Source organism: Sycon ciliatum, chromosome 5 (assembly GCF_964019385.1).
Source record: "Sycon ciliatum chromosome 5, ocSycCili1.1, whole genome shotgun sequence".
In the NCBI taxonomy this organism is placed as follows: Eukaryota; Metazoa; Porifera; class Calcarea; order Leucosolenida; family Sycettidae; genus Sycon; species Sycon ciliatum.
The window spans coordinates 16,634,195-16,658,006 of record NC_088647.1 but is presented as its reverse complement, the minus strand read 5'-3'; the positions used below and the strand labels follow the sequence as shown (position 1 = coordinate 16,658,006).

Sequence of the window (23,812 nt, the reverse complement as noted above, 5' to 3'; positions counted from 1 at the left end):
ACTACCTAGTACTAGTAGTAGCTTGGGAACGAAGAATGAGTTTGGACTTCCGGACCTCTGAGACTTTGTCGGCGAGGTAAGCTGAAACATCAAGTAGCACCTGCATTTAGTTTATATCCAATGAGGTCAGCTCAAATGATCGAGCTGACTTTGCAAACGCAAGTAGCATAATACTAGCATTACACACTACTTCTTTTTCGAAGTAAGTCTTCCTGGACAGAAGCCTAAGGGGCACCCGAAGTTGAGCTTTCAGACCCAGAGCACTACTCTTATCCTACATCATCTTCACGTCCCATGTGTTACCACACTATGGCTGTGGTGGTCGCTAGTGGTGATAGATACCACGCAGGACACAACACACATGCAAGTCTTGGCTAAGGGGGGAACCGGATGGGTTAGGCAAGGGGGACGGCAGAGCTGACCGACACATGTTGATAGTGCGGTACTGCTTACCTTCGGAAACCTGATCAGCTAAGAAGTTAGCTAGTGAGGCAGCCATGTGATCTTGCTACCGTGCACCCAATCAGCTGTTCTATAATCGGAAGGCTGACTCGTATGAGACAGTAGGTCCGTCGCGCCTCCGTGTGGAGGCGTCTGCTGAAAGTCCCAGCTGAGCTGTAGTATGCCTGAGATGGTCCAAATGGCTAGCCGGAGGCCCTGCAGTGGATGTAGATTCTTCCCATGGATCAAGGAGCATAGGGTCGCGCTGTGGCAGCTGCCAAGAGCACTAGATCAACATCTGCAGCAAGAAGGGATAGAACCCTTGTACCAGCTAAACTAGAGCTACTAGAATTGCTCGCTGGATCCGATGTTCTCGGATGCAGCGTAGACACACGTCCACCAAAGCAAATGGTGGAAACAGGTAGCCGTTCCGCCACATGGCCGGCGGTGCCGTGAGGGCATCGGACCACTCTGCCACTTGGTCTTGGCCGTGGCTAGCTGATGTACGCCGGCAGCTGGCAATTGTGCCGCGTCACGAACAGATCTCGGACAATTGGATGGCGACTCTCCCTGATCAGCTGAACCAGCCCTGTATAATTGGATTGAGCTGCCAATCGCCGCTCTCTTCAATGTTCCATGATAGAAAACCGGCCTCAGTGTTCAGGCGACCGGCACATGGAGGGCTTTGAGGTGTAGCAGGCGCTGCTCGACTCAGGTCCAAATGTCTGTGACTAGTTGGCATAGCTGATGAGAATATGAGTCTCATATGTCCCGCCTTGGTGATCAACATAATTCTGCAACTGCTGTTGTGTTGTCCATCTCTAGCACAGCAATACTGTTATCAGTGACTGGCAAGAGCAAACGTCTGCAGGCCCAGGAAAACAGCTTGAAGATCCTTCCAGTTGATGCGGAAGTAAGTTGTCCAGATGTGTCCATGGCCCTCCCGTGGCCCGGTTCTGGCACACTGCGCCCCGACCGTAGTCGGATGCATCCGATGATATGATTAGAACTGGCGGGGCTGGCACTACTGCCATGGCATTGTGTGCTGACGACTGGTGTGACCACCACTGCAAGGAGGCCGTCCTGAGGCTCGAGCGTCAGACATATTCTTGTCCAAGGCCGCTCCAGTCCAGAGCCCGGTGTAACTGGAATTGGAGATTCCGAAATCAAAGCAACGCTACAAGTAGGCAAATTGCTATCCGGGATGCTACCATCCTGCCAATGAGGCTTCGCAGCTCTCAACAGCAAGCTTCACCACACCTAGGCTATAAAGCATGGCATGGGGCACAGCAGATCTCTTTTCCCAGTTAGCTGGGAACGGGTATTGTACATAACATAAGCGATCCAGCGCGAACATGTCGATACTAATAATAATGCACTCCACAGCTTGGCGTAGTGACAAAGGAGTCTGCGGGGTCTTGGTGCGTATATCGCGCCAGAGCTGGACTGCCCCTGAGAGCCTTCTCGCCAGGCTGTCCGATACACCGGGGAGTGTTTCCACTTCTGTGCTGATGACCACTGGGGAAGCCACGACCGATTGGTCTGGTATGGGGCCCCGGTCGGTAGCCTCCGAATGGCAAGGGGCCCCTGCGCCAAAAGGTGCGACCGGCCGATAAACGGGCAGGTGTCACAGCAGAACGGAGGGGACTGTGGAATACCGCATAGTTTGAAAGCGGGATTAGTGGTGACGCTGTGCTCGCAATAGGTGCGATGCATCCACCAGGGCATTGCCTGATTTAACCTTTTTCATGGTCTTGGCGGAAAACATTTTGCCACTGAGATTTCCAGTCTCCGGCAGCTCTTAGGCAAGAGCTTGTGCTTGGCTTCTATCAACCAGTTCCGCCTCATTTTGGATAAGGACGCATTGGCATACACAGCACCCAACCACATCATCAGCCCTTGCCATCAGTAACGTGTCTGTAGTACGGTGTGCGGGGTCTCGCATGTGCCTCCGCCATTATTGTTGCATAGCAGCTACACCTTACGCAGTTATCTGGTTATGGCTGGGTCGGGCAAAGTATGTGGACTGTTTTGTCGACATAAGTATCCTACATCATGACAGGAGCCTCAATCGAACACGATCATAATTAAAAATCTACTGGCCGCGGCCAGCGTCTCTGGATCGAATACAGCTTCCAGCAGCTGTCGTTCGGGCTTTCTCCCTGGCCCTTGCTACATGTAATGACATGTAGATTAAAAGTATAAATTATAATAATAAGGCTTTGGAAAATTTATTTTCCATTGGTATCCGGTTCGGCCTCATTTTCTCAATGCTGCGCTGATGATCATATCAGTCCACAGTCATATGAAGGATGAAACAGCATGCTGTTCCAGTGTCCGCAGAGATTGAGTGTAGATTAAAATTATAATAAAAAATGTTTTGTATTTTTTTGTAATTAATTTTTTATTAAAGAGTCGGCAAAATGAAACCAATATCCTCACCCATAGACCCAGAAGAAGCACAGCAAACTATTCACTTGAAATTTATGCACGGAATGGACTTGGCCCACGCAAAATGGACAGTGGAAATGGGTGTGCAGTAGCAGAGAACCCAGCAACGGTGACGCGGAGCAGCGGTCAAACGACTTGTGATGCTGGTGGAGATGATGGAGCCATGTTGGAGGCTGATAAGGAGTGCAGTGAGACTGAGCATCAAACGGATGATGAGGAAGTGACTGATGATGATGATGGTGGTGATGAGGACGATGATGATGAAGATGAGACGGAGGACGAGGATAGGGCGGAGGAGGTCGAAGGAAAGGAGCGGGATGAGACGGAAGAGAGCGACGTGAGCAAAAAGTCAGCTGTATTTTGTCACTTGTTATCACGTCCAGATTGTCTTAGTGTGTACGATGATTCTCACTTTTCTGTTTTGTGCCGTGCAAGTTATGTTAAGCAGTTGAAGGTTCTGGAAGCTGTATGTATTCGTGTGCATAATCCTGTTCTTTGGAAACAAAAGAAGCACGTACATGTAGTCACGCTAAAGTTGTTCTTGTAGCTGGTTATCAGATGTAAATGTTGTGTCATGTTGCACTGTATCACCTCTTGCTTTGTGGCTGCACTCAGTTATATACGTTAGCACTATGTTTGACACCTATTATGTAATGCTGTAGCACTTCCTTTGTTGCTCACATTTTTAATTAATTATGCTGTTATAAAATGTTCTATTTTTGTACACAGTACCCTCAGTTCCGATACTATTCACTGATGAGCGGAACACGAAAATCGATTTTGAATAACATAAAAATCCTTAAAAAATTCCATGAACTCGTTGTTGTCTGGCCATGTCTGCATCGATTATACTCCTAAATTTTTTATTAATTTATTTTTTTATTTCAGACTGATCTGAATCAATCATAGGCCAATTCCTATTCTGTATACAAGGCATGGCCATCGTGGAAATAAAGAATATTAGTATCACTATCTAATATTCTACTGACGGATTTCCGCCCGTCAAATTGGACCGCGCTGAGTTTCCGCTCAGCCACGGCCGTTCCAGTTCCCAACTCAGCAGCTGGATTTCCGTCCAGCTCCGAGTGATCGGAATACATAATAATCTACTGGCAGCCGCCAGTGCCCGCGGATCGAATACAGCTTCAGGAGCTGACGATCGGCTAATTCTACTGACAGATTTCCGTCCGTCAAATCGAACCGTGCTGAGTTTCCGCTCAGCCACGGCCGGTCAAGCTCCTGTTGAGCACATCGTCCAACTCAGTAACTGGATTTCCGTCCAGCTCCGAGTGATCGGAATACATAATAATCTACTGGCAGCCGCCAGTGCTTGCGGATCGAATACAGCTTTTAGTAGCTGACGATCGGGCAAATTCTACTGACGGATTTCCGTCCGTCAAATCGAACCGTGCTGAGTTTCCGCTCAGCGACGGCCGTTCAAGCTCCTGTTGAGCAAATCGTTCAACTCAGTAAACTGGATTTCCGTCCAGCTCCGAGTCACGATTGGAATCCGGGTCGCGACCCGATGCCACTGAGTTTCCGCTCAGCAAGGCATGCACACTGCTCCGATATGAGCATGTGGCGTTGCTTACGAGGCCATGGTTGTGACAAGAATGTCAGAGAGAAGTAAATAATTGAAACGTTCACAAAACGGAGCGAAGAAAAAGGCCAAAGAGATTCTGGGAAGGGTTGGTTTTGGCGGGAAATGAGGTTGAATGTGTTTGTCTTTAAAACGCTATGAATTATATGAAAACGGAGCGATTTTAAGCCTAACACACTGTCACATTCGAAGGCCGAGCCTCCGAAATGCAATTATATCTAGACTGTGCTACTTTGTGGTGAGCCGGAGGTCCAACACTAAAACAGCATGTGTGAACTAAAACAAGGTTTATCTAATACATGTACCAACTACCATGCTTGCTTGCTACATGTATCTGTGGATACAGAACGAGGAGGACCAGAACTTCCGCGGGGAATTGTCCACCACAAGCGTTGTATAGTCAATTTCACTGTTGTTCGAGCAGAATCTGCCAATTTTCCCAAGCATTATCCACCAAAACCTATTCCCACTTTCCAGCTGTGAAGAACCTGCCGACATTCTAGTACGTAATAATATGCAAAGGAGGTGGAGAAGTTGCGGGACGGTGCTCGAATGTTCAAAGCTGTTCAGTTAATGCGGAGACGTGGAGCTGTGAAGCTTACAGTTGCTGACAACACCGGAAAAATCATAGTAAACGAGAAGGAAGCAGCTGAGGCAATTGGAAGCCATTTCTCAAGTCAGTTCAGCTCACCAAGCGCCACAGACATCTCACCGTTCCAGGGACAGCCACGTCCTCTGCAAACTCCCATTACATCTTCAGAGATTGCAGGCTGTCTCGGGAAACTGAACAATGGCCGTGCCGCAGGAGACGACAGTATCCCCACAGAACTGATGAAGTATGCAAGTGATGCTTTGGCTCCTGTGTTGACCAGCATTTTCAACGGCATGTTTGAGCAACACGAGGTGGTTGATATAGGCAGTGGCAGTCTGATCCCACTTCAGAAACCCAACAAGCCGCTGGGACCACCATCAAATTTACGTCCGATAGTTCTTCTCAACACGCTGCGGAAGACCCTGTCACTCCTCACTTTAGCTCGAGTCAGACCTAGGCCTTGACGGATTATGCTAGTATTTTCGTGAAATTATGCTTTTCGCATTGCTGAAAAAATTGCAGAATTATGCTATTTTTATGCTAAAAGTTATCATTATTATGCCGCATTATGCTCACATATGCTGCTAATGCATAATGGTTCTGTGCAAAATAACAGGTGAATTTTTTTGTAGAGGGCGTTGTACTGTAGTAGCAAAAGTTCAACGGGGTCAACGCACCGTCCGACCTAGCTACGACCATCACTGATTGTAGTGGACTGGACATGTTATCAAGGGAGTCGTAAACCTACAACTTCCTAGTGCATCTACTTGTACTCGTACTTGTAGAACATGTACAACTGTATGGAATTTGATGCGAACAGGCGGATTATTACAATTTTATGCGATTCGTATGCAATTTGCCTCGAATTATGCGATTATTCGATTTTGGTAGGAATTATGCGAAAAATTATGCTAGCATAATCCGTCAAGGCCTAGTCAGACCCAAGGTTGACCAGTACCTAGCCCTGACGCACAGCGGCTTCCGCCCTGGCCGATCCACCGCGGATATGTGGTATGGGCGCATCGATGGCTTGTGGCAAAGACCCAGCGCTACCACAGCACCGTTCACCTGTTGGGCATTGATCTGTCGAAGGCGTTTGACACGATCAAGCGAGACACCTTGCTGACTGTTCTGGAGGCGTTTCTGAGTGACGATGACGTTCGCTTGATCAGGGTCTTGATCTCTAACACCAGACTTCGTGTTCGGCTTGGGAGGTGCCAGTCGGAATCATTTGCTACAACGAAGGGGACGCCACAGGGGGATTGCCTTTCCCCCGTTCTCTTCACGATTTACCTGGAGGCTGCGCTCCGACAACTAAGGCAAGAGGTGCCAGCAAGACCTCTCAGCGACAACGGTCTGCCGCTCGAACTTGTATATGCGGATAATGCAGACTTTGTCAGCACCTCAAAGTCCTGGCTGGCGGACGTGGAGGCGACTGCCAGCACGGTGCTACCACAGTGGTCCCTGATCATGAACCGGGACAAAACTGAGTATACGGACATCTTCAGAAGTGCGGACAGGATCGATGAAGAGTGGAGGACAACGCGCAAGCTGAGTTCGCTGCTGGGCGACGAAGAGGATATTATGCGACGAAAACAGCTGGCGACTGTAGCATTTCAGTCCCTATGGAGCCTCTGGAAGAGGCATCAGCACATCAGCGAGAAGTTGCGTCTGCGGCTGTACAACACTTTTATTTATTCCAGTACTGACGTACAACTCGGGTACGTGGGGGGTCAGTGTGACCGTTCTGTCTCGCCTGGATTCCTTCCACCGCCGTCAGCTAAGGTCACTCTACTCATAGGTGTGAAATGGCCACAAATAATACCGAATGATGCTCTCTATGCCAGATGCGAAGCTGAACCCTTGAGTGTCATGGTCAAGAGATCACGCTGGAGGCTGTTTGGCCACATCCTGCGGATGGCAGATGAATCTCCAGCTGGTATGGCTATGTTCGCGTACTTCGCCAATCAGCAACAGAAATGCTGGAGGGGTAGACCGCGGACGACCCTGCCGCAGGCATTGGTGGGAGATCTGCGCCAAGCCAATGCCGGATTGCTCGGGAACTTAGACGCTCTGCAGAGCCTGCGAGCCATTGCCCATGACCGACCAGCATGGCGAGATCTATGTATGAAGATCTGTGCATCGTGATATTCCGACAGGTCCTGAAACAGTCAAACTCAGGAAATAGTACTATTATTATCACTCAGGCTGCAATAGTCAATGGCATAATTAAAGCATATTCATAAATGACATATCTTCAATACACATGAGCTACATTGTATATGATAATTATATCATTGTATCATCGTTCTAGCTCAATTTCTTTCCCCTGTCATAGTCCTGTTTATCATGTTCAGCATAAGCGAAGTTGTGGATCATGCTTGCATGGTTGACTCCAACGCGTACATGCAAGTAATAATAAATTTAAATAATATTATTATTATATTATATGAGCAATAATTGCTCACTGCACTTGGAGCATTTCGAGCACTCTTGGCGGGGTTTGCACCTCTGTATAAAAATGCTTTGCTTCACGGAAACGTATTTCATTGCGAAGAGCTGCGCTTCGGTGCTCTGAGCTGTGCTGAGGAGCTCTAACAGAGCGAAACAGTTGCTGTCCACAGATTTGAGTAATAATAATAATATTGTGGACCCATCATCACCAATGACAACTAAACCAGCTCCTCCTCACCATAGATAAGTGGCTGACATTCTGACACGTAGATCTACGCTGGCAATACTCCAAAGACAGATACAACAATAACATGTCATGTAGTTGACATCACCTGGGATACGAGAACGCCAGGCTTTGCTACAACCATACAATTGTGTACATCCACCTAAGTCCACGCCTTGATCCGAGGAGACGTGGAGGGACATCCCCTTCAACATTGCTGCAGTCCTGTCCATAGCAGAAATATCCTCACAATCAGAGTCACATAGACATAGCCATACAGTCATTGGCGACCTCGAAACATTCCAGTAGATCTACACTGTTCCATACAGGTACGGTGGGTCTCAGTCTTTCTATCGCTCGGCTCAGGCATTGAAATATAGACGCGGAAAAGGTTTCTAATCTTCACATCGCACTGGAACTGTTGAAGCGCAACCTTTTCTTTCTTTCTTTCTCCCCTGCGTTCGCAATGTTCAGGTCTTCTAGCGCGTGTGTCCAGTGCGAAACTGAAAAGCCAGACACTGGACGTTTGCTTCGTTGCCTGCACGTCCTATGTGAGGGATGCCTGACGGACAGCGTCAATCCGCAGACGGCCAGCATCCATTGTGTTTTGTGCAGGAAAGTAACAAAATTGACCGATGGCGGAGCTGCTGCGGGGAGCGCTCGCCACCCAGCGTGGCAAACATTGGCACCTTCCGCTGGTACTTTGTACACCGTCAACACCTCTACCGAAGGTGGGTCGAACCCGCTTTCAGACCACGTGCAGGCTAAATGTCCCGCTCACGCTGGCCAGGTGTTGTCGCTTTATTGTGAAACCTGTAGTGCTCTTGTATGCGGGATGTGTTGTGCTGCGCACATGCGCGACGGACATAGAATGGTTCCTGCTACGGATGTTGTCCAGAAGCAGAGGCAAGAAATTCTCCGAGCCGTAAAGGAAATCAGCAGTGTTCCGGGCTTGTCTGACCTGGCCGGTTTGGACGACAGACTAACAGACCTCAGTGCTGCAGTGGATCAAGTTGACGAGCAGGCCACTGATGCATCTAAGAAAGTGGAGACGTTCTGGAACACCATCAGCTCCTCACCTCCCACCAGTTTGGTTTCAGGAGAAGATTGGGTACATCTGATGCTCTGCAGGCTCTGCATCATGCCTGGGTTAATGCTGTCGGGCGAAATGGAGCAGCTCGTATCCTCGCTGTTGATATTGCTGGGGCATTTGATCGCGTGTCCCATGTTGGTGTCCTCCATAAGGCACGTAATGCAGGAATCACTGGGCCACTCCACACATGGCTGTCGTCGTACCTGTCATCACGTTCATTACGATGCTTGGTGGGTGGCTATACGTCTACCCAGTACCCCATAACTGCGGGCGTTCCCCAAGGCAGCATACTCGGCCCGACACTGTTTTTACTGTACGTAAATGATGCACCCTCTGTTCTGGTGGATGATGCCCAGCTGGAGGCGTACGCAGATGACACCACACTTTACTCCATTGTGTCGAATGGCAGCGCGGCAGGTGCAGGGCACTCACTGCAACTGTCAATCGATCGGCTGCATAACTGGGGCCAGAAATGGAAGATTGCATTTGAGCCCACCAAGTCCCAGGCAATGACTGCAACGCTCCGAAGAGCTGACTTGCACCTCCCGCCAATCATGTTTGGCGGAATACAAGTCCCCGAGGCAAACTCGATCACCCTCCTAGGCGTCCTCTTTGACCAGAAGCTGTCTTTTGGGGAGCACCTCCGGTCTGTTGCAACCCGGGCAAGGCAGCGACTTGGTCTTTTGCGCCGGTCAGCTCATCTTCTCCCTCTGGCTGGGCGCATAACAGTGTACAAAGCATTCGTCCGTCCGCTGCTGGAGTACGCCCCACTTATCTGGATTGGAGCGTCATCCAGCCACCTCAGCCGACTGGACCGAGTCCAGCACAGGGCCCTCGGAATCATCGGTCCGGGAGCAATCCTGCCTAGTCTGGCAATCAGACGGACAGTAGCTGCCCTAGCTTGTTTATACAAGCTACAAGTAATTACGGGCCCACCTCCACTTCTCGAGGTTCTGCCAGCTCGCCGTCAGCAGTCGGCCAACCCGCGAACCCGGAGCGACCATGCCAGCGCTGCTGGCCACCGGTTTCAACTGGACGCCAGCCTGCCAGCCTCTACCCCATTAGTCCTGAAGCGATCATTTCCCCACTGTGTGCTCCGAGCCACCAGTGGAATGCATTGCCCTGTGATCTGCTCCTGCATCCTCCCCATCGCAGCCGAATGCAGGCATTCAAGACGCAGATATACCGCTACCTGCGCGCCGAGAACTGGATGTGGGCTACTGACTCAGTCTAAACTCAGTATCTACATATAGGTATTGCTCTCTTTTTCCTTGTTTTCTCTACTCTCTGTCTCTCTCTCTCTGTCTCTGTCTCTGTCTCTGTCTCTGTCTCTCTCTGTCTCTCTCTCTGTCTCTCTCTCTCTCTCTCTCTCTCTCTCTCTCTCTCTCTCTCTCTCTTTTTCTGTCTCTCTCTCTCTGTCTCTCTCTCTCTCTGTCTCTCTCTCTCTCCGTCTCTCTCTCTCTCCGTCTCTCTCTCTCTCTCTCTCTCTCTCTCTCTCTCTCTCTCTCTCTCTCCACACTATACTTTTCGCTATATATATTTTTCAATCGTTTTTGTTTCTCTTCTTCTCCCGATTTTCTGATGCGTGAAGTAGGCGCGGATGCCGAGACCATTGGTCGGCGGAGCCTGCAGCACCTCATCACCACCGCTGCGTTGCATTTGCAGCCCCATTCAGTCAATGTCTTGTTAGTCTGTTGTTTTGTCATTTCCTGCTTCTTTCTTCTTTTACGAATTGGGTGCGTGGTTTCAAGTAAAAAAAAAAAAAAAAAAAAAAAAAAAAAACAACGATCTGATCAAAGCCTTGGAGAAAGACAAGCAACGTGTGAAGGATGAGATCGACCAGATCAGGTGGAAAAAACGAATACACTTGGAGTCTGAGCAAAGCCGCCTGAATTCAAAGCGCCAGACAATTGACACCATCCAGGTGCTTGGTGATCGCCTTGCTGAAGGCTGTTCTGATGCTTCCTCCATAGACACAGTATCAACAATGGACCAGCATGTCTTATCGCTTCACAGCAGTATTCTGGACGCTACGAGTAGCATGACATCAGAAGACCTGGACACACCAATGATTCATATCACTGGAAAGCTAGGTGTGACCATTGATGATGAAGCAGTGCAGAATGCTGTCAAGACTGTAAAGTCACAAACAACTGTGTTCTCAACTAGAGTGGACGTTGAGAGGATGGTGCCTTATATGCTTATGAAGAAGTCAACACCGGAAGCAGTTATGACTTTCCTCCAATTTCTACTCCAAGGCTTTGACAATCGACCACTTGACGTTGATACCGTCCCGGATGATGTCCGTGTAAGCTTGATACACCCTGATGATCATGTGCAGGAAATGCAGTTAACAGTGGGCCGCAGCGACAACGGTAAACCAGTATGTGAGACTGAAGCGTTCCAACTTGTCCCTGGTGGTTATCCTGTACATGTATCATCAGCTGAAAAGAAGATGGTCACATGGTATGTGCGTCGTTACTCCAATAAATTCTACCGTGATTTACGCTCAACATCACTATCATTCTCTGAGGACAGCTGCACTGTCACCGCTACTAATACTGATTGTGCAATGGCTGTAGGTACTTACGGATACTCATCTGGCAGAGCATGCTGGTTGTTCAAGACCAACTGGGAAGATCATCACAACATCTTCATGGGTGTAGCAAAGCTGAAGAACAGGGTTACAGTCAGAGAAGCAGAGACGTGCAATGCGGTGCAAGGATGGTGGGTGTGCGAAGACCATTGTCAACAGCATGCGCATGACAAGTCGTCTGACTTCGTTTTACCTCGCAAGGATTGCGACGTGTGTTTGACTATCGATGTAGATCGTCAGAGGATCGAGGTGTTGTTCGCAGGCATGGAACGAGTGAAGATCCTCAGCCTACCCTCTGACCACGCTAGCGGTGGAGGAAAGTGGTATCCATATTTCCGTCTCAACAACACCGGCGAGTCGATTACAATACGCTAGTACGGCGAGTCGATTACAATACGCTAGTACGGCGAGTCGATTACAATAGACGGTGAATAAGGTGTAGAGTAGTAGAGGGACATGTTTGAGCAAAACCACACATCAAGTACATTATGCCACAAACACACAGAATGTCATTACAATCAGCACGCCCCTGGTGTGCGTGTGGATGTGTAGGAGTGTGTGTTGGAGTGCGACAACACCGGATGAGTCGAATCGTACATCTAATTCACGGGTTAGTGCATGTTCGCGCCGTTGATCGGAAACGGAATTCTTCTGTGGCCAATCACCTCATTGATAATGCTGATTGTGCACATGTGTGTGTGTGTGCTGATAAACATTTCCTTGTTTTGCCACGTAAATGTGTTTATGGTCTCACTCATTTGAAGACGTTACAAGCTACATATCTACACTACATATCTACACTACACAGCCTTCACTTTGCAAACAATATAACACGGTATACTATTTTTACCTCTAGTTTCACCGTCCCCTTCCTTTCTTTTTTCTTTTCTCCACTCTTTTGACGATTCAAGTAATAATTATTTTATCCGTATGTAAATGTTTCATCGGTTCCGACTGCTTATGTATAACTTGACAAGTCTGTACCTTTTCCTTCCAGAATATTTGTTTGTCTCATAGAAAGTTGTTCATTTGATATTATTTACTCTCCTGCTGTACAGTACAGCTGCATGCCACGTCTAGCTTTTCATATTTCAACTGTAGCTTCGGCTAACCAGTACTTTGGAGTGTAGATGTACATGTATGTGATAAAATGGAGCAACGTGAACATGATCAGAATATAATCTGATGCTATAGTCCATTCGTAAAAAAAATGGACACTGGCCCTTAGGAGCTCCCGCATTTGGCGATTTTTCATGATTTTATCACACACAGTGCAGTGCTGCGAAATTTGAAATTTGAAGAAGAGTCCAAAAAGGGTACCTGAACTGGAGTTCGAACCGCACAGTGCACTGTTCTGCGAGGCAGGGTCAAACGGCCTGGACTTTGATGGTTTTCCCAATTCAGTGCTTTTGAAGCAAAACCTGGCCGAAATCCTATTCTTGTTATGGCTTGCTTTTTGGACAAAATTAATTGACTTCAGAAACAAACATGCATTTTGGAAGAGGATTCCACAGGGGATTGCAGAAAAAACATTTTACCTCTTTAAGGGGAAGTATACCCTAAAATCAAATTTTCACGTGGCTGGCTCAACGCCCTTGTCTCAGGGGATTCTGTCCCTGCATTAGCTATGCTTGTCACATGCTATGAGATTGTGTCTAATAATAATAATAATAATAATAATAATAATCACCAGTTGTAGTCTTCTGGGTGCTGAGTCGAATGGTCTTGGTCCGAGGAAGCTGCGACGCTCCCTTCCTTCTTTTTTTCCCAATCGAACTCGCGCACTTCCACCGAAACTGGGTGACTGTGCCCTACTAGATGGGGATTTGTATGCAAAATTTCACTAAAAGTTGTACAAGTATGTCGTTCTTATAAAAGCACGGGTGACCGCAATTGGCCCATATGTTGTAGTCTTTTGGACGCTGAGTCGACTGGTTTTGGTCCGAAAAGGCTGCGATGCAGCGTTCCTCCTTTATTCCCAATCGAACATGGTTGAACAAGCGGTCACGTGCTCCTGGGTGCCCAAATCACCTGGTCACCGTGCATAGTGTGTGTTGTGAAAGCACAACATTGGGGATAGAAGGGGCTCTAAAGTGGCCTGCGCTGGTGAGGCATGCTAGCAACACCCAGTTCATGACGATGAGTACATCCGCCTCTTCGACTTGAACACACACACCGGGTAGTTAGCAAGCAACACCACGGCATATCTCAGTTTGCTGGCAGAAGTCACGGATGAGTCTAGAGCACACCATTACTAGATCAAATCAAAATGACATGCATACAGACAGTCACACACGTATGTACTTCGGAGGCCTGTCCCAGGAAGTCCCAGGCAGTCCACGCGTGGGGACACTGCCCCAGCATGATTGGGTACAGATATGCCAGGGGTACACTTGACTCTATGCTAATATGCAGGCTTCCTAGTGTTCATTCCAATTCAAATCCAGAATGACTGGGCACTAGAATCGTAGCGATATCTCTATCCAGACTATAATACATGTATATACTAGTATATACACATGCGTGTCTGCAATATACAATCAAATAATTGCTCAAGAAAAATTGAAAAAACAACATACATGTATCATCATAGTCACTAGCCTAACAAGGAACTCACTATTTCCTAATGTTCAATGTAACAGAAGTGTGACAAAGGCATACTGTATCTCAAGTCGGTGAATACTCCCTTGTCTAGTTCCACTCCTAGATCAGTGTTTTGACTTGATGGTAACCTGTTCTCCATAGCTCTCCAACAGTTGCTCAAAGCGATCTTCTCAATCAATACCAGGGCCTGGGGAAATGGCCACGGTCAACAGTCGCAGAAACCACAGCAAACACGGAGCACCGCACAGTCTGTGACAAATCTACTGACCTGCTTTTCCAGGGGCAATCTGAGAACGCATACTCGCCTCGCATGATTATTTGTGCTCTGCTGGCTCTTGAACCCAGGCGATGAGCTTGTCCATCTTGGCGACTTCAGTCTCCGTTGAGTAGGTCTTGGACGCAAGGGCCTGGCGCAAGTTTGGCGACAGCTTCAGAGACTGCACATAGCCGCGATCATCCCCAGCCAGCAAGAAGGGGAACTCCTTGTTGAAGCGGACCCTGGTCAGGTGCATGTTCTTCTTCTGCGTGACCAGCTGCTGACAGAGTGGGTCGTACTTGTCCACGCTCAGGTCAAAGACGCGGACCTACGAAAGAGACAGAGCGCCAGAAGCAGGTCGATACACATCGCGAGTGCTTGTATCACTTCACGTACATCTAATGTAAACATTGTGAGTGTTAATTCTACAATACCACTGCGCGAACACTGCACAAGGAGCAGATAAAATGATATAATTATGTGCATCTGACCACATTTTATCCAGCATCCTCCTTGGAGAGAGAGTGAGGCGATCTAGCCCCAAATTCATGTGATTTGTACGCGCGCGTGTGTTTGTGTGTGTGTGTGTGTGTGTGTGTGTGTGTGTGTGTGTGTCCCGCTCGTCGTTCTATATTGTCGGCCCCGTAAGGGGACACGTGACCGTAATGGCAGTGTTTACCAGGACCAGGACCAGGTGTGTGTGTGTGTGTGTGTGTGTGTGTGTGTGTGTGTGTGTGTGTGTGTGTGTGTGTATGTGTATGTGTGTGTGTGTGTGTGCACATGAGCACGTATATGTAGAATGCTGCAGAGTCCGAAATCAGATCAGATGAAGAAGGTAATGGCCTGCACCAGCGCACAGCCCAGTTTTCCCAGGCCTGTGTCCCGCAGATTACGCTATTACACAGACGTGCAGTTTTTTGCATAATCGCCGTTCATTCTTATTCTGGCGCAAGTTCCGCGTTGACCTCGCGTAATCCTTGAAGTTTTGATTTCAAAGCACAGAAATACCGCGCAATCACAGCCACTCTGCGTTTCCAGTCGAAGCATGCTGACGAACTTTTGAGTTTCGGCTGATAGGTCTACAGAGAACTGGCCAAAGAGTTGGCATGCCTCACCAGGGTGCTTAACCAGCGCCACTATCGGTGCACTTCTTGCAGAATTCTACAGCATGTATAGTGTATTTCTGTATAATCATTGCACAATCATTGCATAATCATTGCACAATCATTGCACAATCATTGCATAATCATTGCACAATCATTGCATAATCATTGCACAATCATTGCACAATCATTGCACAATCATTGCATAATCATTGCATAATCATTGCACAATCATTGCATAATCATTGCACAATCATTGCACAATCATTGCATAATCATTGCACAATCATTGCATAATCATTGCACAATCATTGCACAATCATTGCATAATCATTGCATAATCATTGCACAATCATTGCATAATCATTGCACAATCATTGCACAATCATTGCACAATCATTGCACAATCATTGCATAATCATTGCACAATCATTGCATAATCATTGCACAATCATTGCATAATCATTGCATAATAGTGCACAATCATTGCACAATCATTGCACAATCATTGCATAATCATTGCATAATAGTGCACAATCATTGCATAATCGCCACCCCCCCCCCCCCCCCTCTCCACGGCCCATGATACACAGTTATGTACACTGCTTTTCGGCCACATCATTGTGCGCATACTTAAATATTCGAAAGATTTGACTGCTCCAATCACAGGGATAGCCAGGTCTGGAAATGACCGGCGTGCGCCGCTACATGCTGGCCTACAAGATTGGATTTCAATGAGCAGCACTCTGCTTTGCAGTCGCACACGTCGTCACACCATGAACGCAATTTCAAAGTACTTGAACTGAGAATCCGCGCAATGTTGTGCAGTGGACTGTGATCATTTAGATGTTATGTGCAGTTAAGCCTACACTAAACAGCCTAGTGCACAGTACACAACTCACAGTTCCATCTTCAGTGGACACGGCAAACACTGTAGCTGAGAACGGACACCAGTCAAAGTCGGTCACAGCGTCAGTGAAGTCGAATTTGAACAGCGGCGAAGAAAGCTTCTCGCCGTCCCAGAGCTTCAGTGTCCAGTCGGCGCTGCATGTGGCAAACACGCGGGGCTGGAACGGGCTCCAGCGAATCGAGTAGATGGCGTTGCTGTGGGCTTGAAACGAGTCCAGGAACGTGGTGCTGTAGGTCTTGGAGCACTTGTGGACGATGCCTTCTTCAGTGCCGACCAGATAGATGTTGTCCACGACCGGGCTGAAGTCGAAGCAAGTCGCCCGTGCCAGGTCGTTGAACACCTCGACTTCAACACCCTTCTTGGGCGTTGGCTGCGGTTTGTTGAGCAGGCGAACGGTGACGATCTCCTGCCGCTCGAGCTGTATGCGGATTATGGTCCAGCAGGGAACGTGGCCGTCCGAAGACACGCTGAAGAAGTTGAGACGCTTCTCGGAGTCCTCCTTTTGCCAGCGCACCTGCCAAACCGGGTCAATGTGCTTATCTTTGACGGCTGACTGGAATACGGGCTGCTCGCTGGCTGGACGACGCACGTCCAGGACGGCCACGCTTCCGTCGTACAGGCCCACCGCCACAAAGTGGCACAGCTCCGGGTGAATGTCCAGAGACATGATGCCGCTGCCCAGGCGGAACACGTACTCCGGAAACGACGGGTTCTTCAGTGTGTGAAAGCAGACCAGGCCGAACTTGGCTGGCTGCTCGAAGCTGAACGAGCCGTAGCCGACGGCAAAGAGGTCTGGGTACCGCTGGTTGTTGCCGATGGTGGTGACGGTCATCTTCTTGGTGCCATCATAGGCGAATCTCCACAGCGGCATCAGAGTACCGATGGGTTTGCGTGAATCGTCCAGAGGGTCCTTGTAGTACTTGAAATCTTGCCCAATACCATCATACGTGTTCTGGTTGATCATGCGTTCGATGATCTTTGCCGCTCTGGCCACCGGCCGGCAATCCTCCAGTGCCATCGACGATGACGTCATACCCAGCTCATCGTCTCCCCAACGCTTTGCCGTCTCGTCGCGGCCGCCCTTCTTCTCCTTGGCCTCCTTCTCGTGCTTCTGCTGCTCCAGCTCCTCGGTGTACGCGTCGTAAATCTCCCACTGTGTGACGCTCCACAACAAAGCCATGCAACTGAACTTTTGATTCATGAGACAAGGTTTCACTAAATCCGTCACGCGGATCCGACATTGGCAAATGTTATGCTGTCTAATGGGAATCGGAGTGTAGTGCCGTGCAAAGCTGGTAATACTACGCGTATACAAAAACTCCTTACTCACAGTTGCACTTTCCTGTAGGACGCCGCATCCGACTAGCAAGCGTGGCTGCTTGAACACCTTGTGTGCACTATGCAGTAGGAGGGATACATGCGACATGCCAGTGTGGCTACATCAGCAGCTGCTCCTAGTGTTTCGCCTTCTTCTTACCCTTACCTTTGCCGCCTCTGCCACCCTTCTTGTTCTTCTTCTTGTTACCACTGGCCATATCGGCTGGCTCCCACACCCAGGCGATGACTTCGTTCATCTTGCGCAACTGGCTTTGGCGTGACGTCTTGCGCACGCCCCTGCGCAGGTTGGGTGAGAGTTTGTACGTGTGTATGTTGCCATGATCGTCGCCGGCAATAGGGACCTTTCGCACCACGCCTACGGATACGAAACGAATGCTGATTCGTCACCTGGGTTCGAGGATTCGTCAGAGTCGCCGCGGAGAGCTCGTTTTCACGAATGGAAGCCTCTTCATTCGTGGCACGCTCCGAATCCGTCAGGTACACATTTATTTGGCCAGGTACACATTTTTTGCCAGGTACACATTTTTCCCTTGATTCCATGATCCATGCATGTGTGCGCGAACACACCCGTATGCCAAGCTACCGGCCGTATTCGTAGTTGCCATGCACATTTGCATTACGACTTGCGAAACCTGAATTCTGTTTTCAACGAAACGATTACGAGCCGAATCAAACTTTCGTTTTGCATTCGATTCGTAGCAAATGCGAAAGGTCCCTAATGAGAAGCATCTGCGACGGGACGAAGTGCACCTTGGTGAGGTGATTCTTGCTGTACGGTATGACGTCCTGCTTGCACAGCGGGTTGTACTTGTCAATGTCCAAGTCGTACACATGGGCCTGCACACGCGCACACCGGCATGGGACAAAAGGAAGCAAACGAAACAGTGATTGTTTTTCAATGGTTGTACACGTGTGTAGTGGGTGATCTATTGGGATGGGTGTGTTACACATACGGTGTGCTGTGTTTCTTGCTGGTGGCGACTTGTTCTTAGCCATACAATGTCGAACAGCTGTAATGTTGTGGCATACTTCCGAGCCAGGAAAACATCATCTCTTAAAAACGATCCTTGCGCAATACATCATGTACTGTCGTGGACATGGAAATCCGGTCGCACATCTAGCGGCCTCAGGGTGCTGGCCATGCAGCCATGGGTAAGCAGTATATGCGCATGACCTGATGACATACATGAACTTATTATGCGCTGCAGCACACTGGTCGTATCGGATCAACATGATTGTGCACTGTTCAGTAGGCGCTGAGGGCGCAGGCCCCGATCAATCGACTGGATATCCATGTCCACGGCAGTATTATGGTCGGTGAAATCCCACACTGCTGTATTGAGACTGACTGCGGTGCAAGCTGATATTATAATATATGTCACACCAATCAAGCAGTGTACAGTGAACCAAGGACTACGGTACAGGATGCCTAGGACTGCCCCTATCCGGGGCACAGAGAAATACCCCAGGGCACAGGGGCCAGACTCCATTACATCGTCAGGCTCTGTACAAAACGGAAAGATAACTGCAGGAGCATCCCTTTAAAGTTCTCCAGACCCCGGTGATCAGCATCACAACTAAGGCTGAGTCGGGTAGCATTTTCTTCAGGTATCGGGTTCGGGTAGTTTTCTACGGGTTGCAAGGGTACCCGATCGGGTGATGTTTCCATGGTAACTCCACAATGCACCCCTTCCCTTACAGCTACACACTGGGTAGTAGTAGTAGTAGAAGAATTTATTATTTTACTAGGGAATCCCAACAGGCGTTGCCTTTTTACTGGGAACCCTAGGAATGACTTGGTGCTTGTGACAAATGCTGAAAGGGTCTTAGCTTGACGACATCCAGGTGGAAGCATGTTCCATCTGTCTGCTGCCAAAAATGAAATAATTTTAAGGCCATAACGAGACGTAGCTCTGGGTAGGTTCAGAGCGGCTGAAGCTTGACCTGCGGAGTATTACATAATTTTGTACATGTGCACTGTACATTATGTCATCTCCGACTTCGGGTTTTGGGTACTATTCTCTCTCCCCGAGCTACCCGAGGTCTTCACGGGTACCCGCGGCTAACCGTGAGGACCACTAATCACAACCATCATCAAATTCAGGGAGGACAGGTCTATCAGATCTTTGCTACTTGCGCCTTCTTAAAACGCGATCAACTTTCGCGGCGCACACATTTCGCGTTTTCATGAATTGGGCTGGTTCACGATGAGAAACTTTTGCGATCGTATCTCTTCAGTTGGACCTTACTGTCTACGATCAATGTACAGAGCAGTGTGCGGCGATTTATTTTCTCGAATGTGTGATGGTGGTGAAAATAGGGAAAATTCATCTCTAGCGAACGTTTCTCACTTTACAGTAATCTAAGCATAAGTTTTCTAACAGTAGTCATGACTCATATCACTGGTGATACTTCATGAAAAAATAACTCAGAAATGCATTTTTCCGGGGATCTGGGCAAATCTTGCTGTGTCCCAACAACCAGTGCAACTTCAAATCCTGTCGCTCCATATTGTTCAGCGAAGCACTAGCCAGATAGTTCGTGAATGGTAGCGTGGCCGAGTGGTCTAAGACGCTGGATTTAGGCTCCAGTCTCTTCTGAGGCGTGGGTTCGAATCCCAACGCTGCCAGGATTTCTTTTTTATACTTTTTTAATTTGTTTACGATCATCTCAAAGGATGCTGCTGTTGTGGACATTGAAATCCGATGGGATGACCGGGGCCGGCGCCCTTACTTACGTCACTTTTAGCGAGTACATGCCCTGTAGTTCACGTTAACACTGGAGAAATGGACCCGCTGTGTTTGCGGCTGCAAGGCCAGCGCCCCGTGGCCGCTTGACTTCTCAACGGATGTCAATGTCCGCTACAGTATTATTGGCCACGCACAATCAGGTCCAGAGTAATTTACATAAACCAGAGTATGCAGCTCCGCATCCAGGTTCCATGAAACAAGATCACGCCGAGTTTTGTTTGTTCAGGTCATCAAGGATCTTCGAAAACTCGCCATATTGGCATAGATTATCCCTTTGCCGTGACTGCGCTCACATAGATAGAGTCACCCGCGACCAAGTCAATAATTCCCTGTCTTTACCCATTGTGCAAACTCAAGCTGGACACAATGTATTACATGTAATGTACACGATAAATCGTGGCATGTTCATCATTAGTTTTTTCCCCGTGAAAACAAATTTCTTGGGATGGCGCACAAAGTACTGTCGTGGCCGAAGAAATCCGACCCACGAGTCAAAAGACTTTAAGTAGCAGTGCTTTTCCATTCCAGTTACATCATGCATGGTCCAAAAACCCATCCGAGGGCTGCATGAGCCGTGGTGCTGCTTTCAGCTCCTGGGTCGGATTTCTTTTGCGACGCGTGTAGTTATGTTGCGTAGTAGCACTCAGTCACTGTTGTCACTACTGTGCAGTAACTAACTACTTGAACCTGTCAAGGCGACTAGTGTAAAAGCCCGGATGTATATAACGAAGTAGGATGGAGAGCCAAGGATTATTTATAAAAAGTAAAAAGGACCAAGGAACTACAAGTTACACTATAATATCCACTAACACCACCAGTTACTAAACAATCAATGGTGGTGTTAGTGGACATTATAGTGTAACTTGTAGTTCCTTGGTCCTTTTTACTTTTTATACAACGAAGTGCTAATTTTAACGAGTTAACGATGAGAAATCTGTTGTTAAAATAGAAATCCTTATACAGAAATCGATACAGTACTGTTCCTATTGAGCGTTGAGAACGAGTCAGAATTGTTACCTTTTGTTCACGTAAACCAGTCAATTTTAGGTAATCGTTGTATATGCGCCTCGTTAGAATAATGGTTTTTACAGTAATCCGTGATGTATATGTATTTCCAACCGGGTCACAAGTGACCCAGTGTTCTTTTTCCAAACGGGTCCAAGTACACCCCAACCGGGCCGCTGACCCGGCTGACCCGGCTCTGGAGCATATACTGGTACCCACATTGAAACACCTCGCAGCATACAGACAAACATATGAGCACACACGTGCACGAGTGAGCACGCCAACACACGCTCGCACGCTCTCTCTCTCTCACACACACACACACACACACACACACACATACACACACACAAACACACATACACACACACAAACACACATACACACACACAAACACACACAAACACACACAAACACACACACACACCATGTACATACAAACACATGGAATTCACTTACATATCCGTTCATTGTGCCAGCTACAAACACGGTTGACGAGTACGATGCCCAGCAGAAGTCAATCACGGGGTCGTCCAGGTCGAATACAAACAGCGGCGTCTCTGGCCGCTCATCATCCCAGATCTTCACGCAACAGTCCACTCCGCACGTCGCAAACACACGCGGCTGGAATGGGTTCCAACGCACCGCGTAGATGGTGAAGTTGTGCGCTTGGAATAAGCGGATGTAGTTCTGCTGGTAAAGCGTGGAGCACTTGTGTATGATTCCCTCCTCGGTTCCTATCAGGTACACGTTGTCCAGGGTGGGGATGAAATCAAAGCAGCTTCCACGCGCCAAGTTCAGCTGTTTCTCCGGCTCCATCCACGGCTCGGGGATGATGGGGATTTTCGCCTTGTCCTTCAGCTGCATGATGGGGGTGATGTTGCGCCGTGCGAGCGCGTCCTTCGTCACCGTCCACTGAGCGATGAAGCCGTCGGACGACACGCTGAAGAAGTTGAGACGGCGCTGCGGGTCGTCTTTCTGCCATCGCACCTGCCACACCATGTCCGTGTGCCGCTCTAGCACAGGGCTCTCGCACAGTATGGCGTTGGCGCTGGGCCGACGGGCGTCCAGGACGGCCACGCGTCCGTCCAGCATTCCGATGCACAGCATGTGGCACTGCTTCGGGTGCACGTCCACGCTCATCACGCCGCTCGCCATGTCCATCACGTGGTCGGGGAACGCCGGGTTCTTCAGCGTGTGCAGGCACACCGACCCCTCGCCCACCTTGTCAATCAGGTCCACGCTGCAGTAGGTGGCGACGAACATGTCCGAGTAGCGCGGGCACAGGCAGAACGACTTCACCGCTATACCGAACCCGTAGTTACCCTTCACGCTCCACAGGTGTAGCACTGAGCGTGCCGGCCTTCTTGTAGCCTGACGTGCCGTCACGCGGATCGTCAAAGTACACCATGTCGTGAATGCGATCGCGCACGCCGTTCTGCGTGACCATGCGCTCCATGACCTTGGCCACCTTGCTGATGGCCGAGCAATCGTGCTCCTTCACAGGCTCCTCGGCGTCACCATCATCATCACCACCCTTGCCCCCTATGCCACCTGTCTTCTTCTTCTTGCCTCCTGAACCACCGCTGGGCTCCAGGTTCTCCAGCTTGATCGTGATCTCAAGCTCGTCTGGCTCGTCCGGTAGTGGCTCAGGTTCCGCCGCTGCCTGCGCCTGCGCTCCGCCTGCCGGCTGGCGCGCACTGGCAGCCGCTTTCCGCTTCTTCTCCGCTTCCAAGCGCGCTTGTTCCTCGATGCACCTGTCGTAGATCTCCCACTGAGTGACACTGTCTGAATAGCCGGCGCGCTTTGGCGGAACGGTCATCGTCTCGCGTGTCGATGTAAACGATGTATCCAAGGTTTGAGTTTCACGATCGATGTAGTTGAACTGGATCAATAGCTTCGAGTCTCCGCCAGCATCGGCAGTTGCGGCAGCACCGCCGCCCTCTCTGGATGCGTCCGCATTCTTCTCCTTCTTTGCTCTCCTGGTCGACGATTCCTCCCCGTCATCATCCTCATCGTCGTTGTCGTCGTCCTCGTCCTCGTCACTCTGCTCGTCCGGGTCTAGCGAATGCGAGAAACATCGGGAGGTGGTGGTGGTGAGCGAGCCGCTTCTCTCGTAATCTAGGGCGCGCGAGCGTTGTCTTTCAGCCTCTTCAGAATCCGCCCGAATGAGATAGCTGGGCATCTCCCAGTGGACGACCATGTGCTCCGTAATACCGATAGACTTGTAAGCGCCCTCCTTGTAGTTATAGCGTGTTACGTTGGACGGTAATCGAGGGTTTGTGGCCTTCAACACTCGGGTTATGACTTCGTTTAGCTGCGCCTCCCGTCTGGCCGCTGCCTCTTCTTCTTCTTTGCCTTGGCCCGGCGCTCGGCTTCTTTCAGCTTGGCGTTCT

General features: G+C 49.1%; 2 protein-coding genes and 1 non-coding gene across 3 annotated transcripts; 1 reads left to right on the top strand and 2 right to left on the bottom strand.

Annotated features, from left to right (window-relative positions):
* Positions 1–13,656: 13,656 nt before the first annotated feature.
* On the bottom strand, positions 13,657–17,943 carry LOC135816641 (dynein intermediate chain 2, ciliary-like). The gene is made up of 2 exons (XM_065329801.1): positions 16,316–17,943; positions 13,657–14,638 (listed from the first exon to the last, which is right to left on the bottom strand). Exons 1-2 carry the CDS (start codon positions 17,747–17,749, stop codon positions 14,369–14,371), a joined length of 1,704 nt encoding a protein of 567 aa, XP_065185873.1. The 5' UTR covers positions 17,750–17,943; the 3' UTR covers positions 13,657–14,368.
* Positions 17,778–23,601, bottom strand: LOC135816833 (dynein intermediate chain 2, ciliary-like). The gene is made up of 4 exons (XM_065329935.1): positions 22,938–23,601; positions 21,876–22,891; positions 18,337–18,498; positions 17,778–18,002 (listed from the first exon to the last, which is right to left on the bottom strand). Exons 1-4 carry the CDS (start codon positions 23,599–23,601, stop codon positions 17,778–17,780), a joined length of 2,067 nt encoding a protein of 688 aa, XP_065186007.1.
* Trnal-uag (transfer RNA leucine (anticodon UAG)) lies at positions 20,209–20,290 on the top strand. Its single transcript has one exon. It is a non-coding gene; the product is annotated as a tRNA-Leu (tRNA).
* Positions 23,602–23,812: the final 211 nt, after the last annotated feature.

Coding starts and splice junctions, on each gene's coding strand:
- LOC135816641 (XM_065329801.1), bottom strand. CDS start 17,749: ATGTCGCATGTATCCCTCCTACTGCATAGTGCACACAAGGTGTTCAAG. Junction 14,639..16,315: donor TGTCCACTGAAGATGGAACT/GTGAGTTGTGTA, acceptor TCTCTTTCGTAG/GTCCGCGTCTTTGACCTGAG.
- LOC135816833 (XM_065329935.1), bottom strand. CDS start 23,601: ATGCCCAGCTATCTCATTCGGGCGGATTCTGAAGAGGCTGAAAGACAA. Junction 18,499..21,875: donor CTGGCACAATGAACGGATAT/GTAAGTGAATTC, acceptor GCGCGTGTGCAG/GCCCATGTGTACGACTTGGA. Junction 18,003..18,336: donor GAATCGAATGCAAAACGAAA/GTTTGATTCGGC, acceptor GTGGTGCGAAAG/GTCCCTATTGCCGGCGACGA.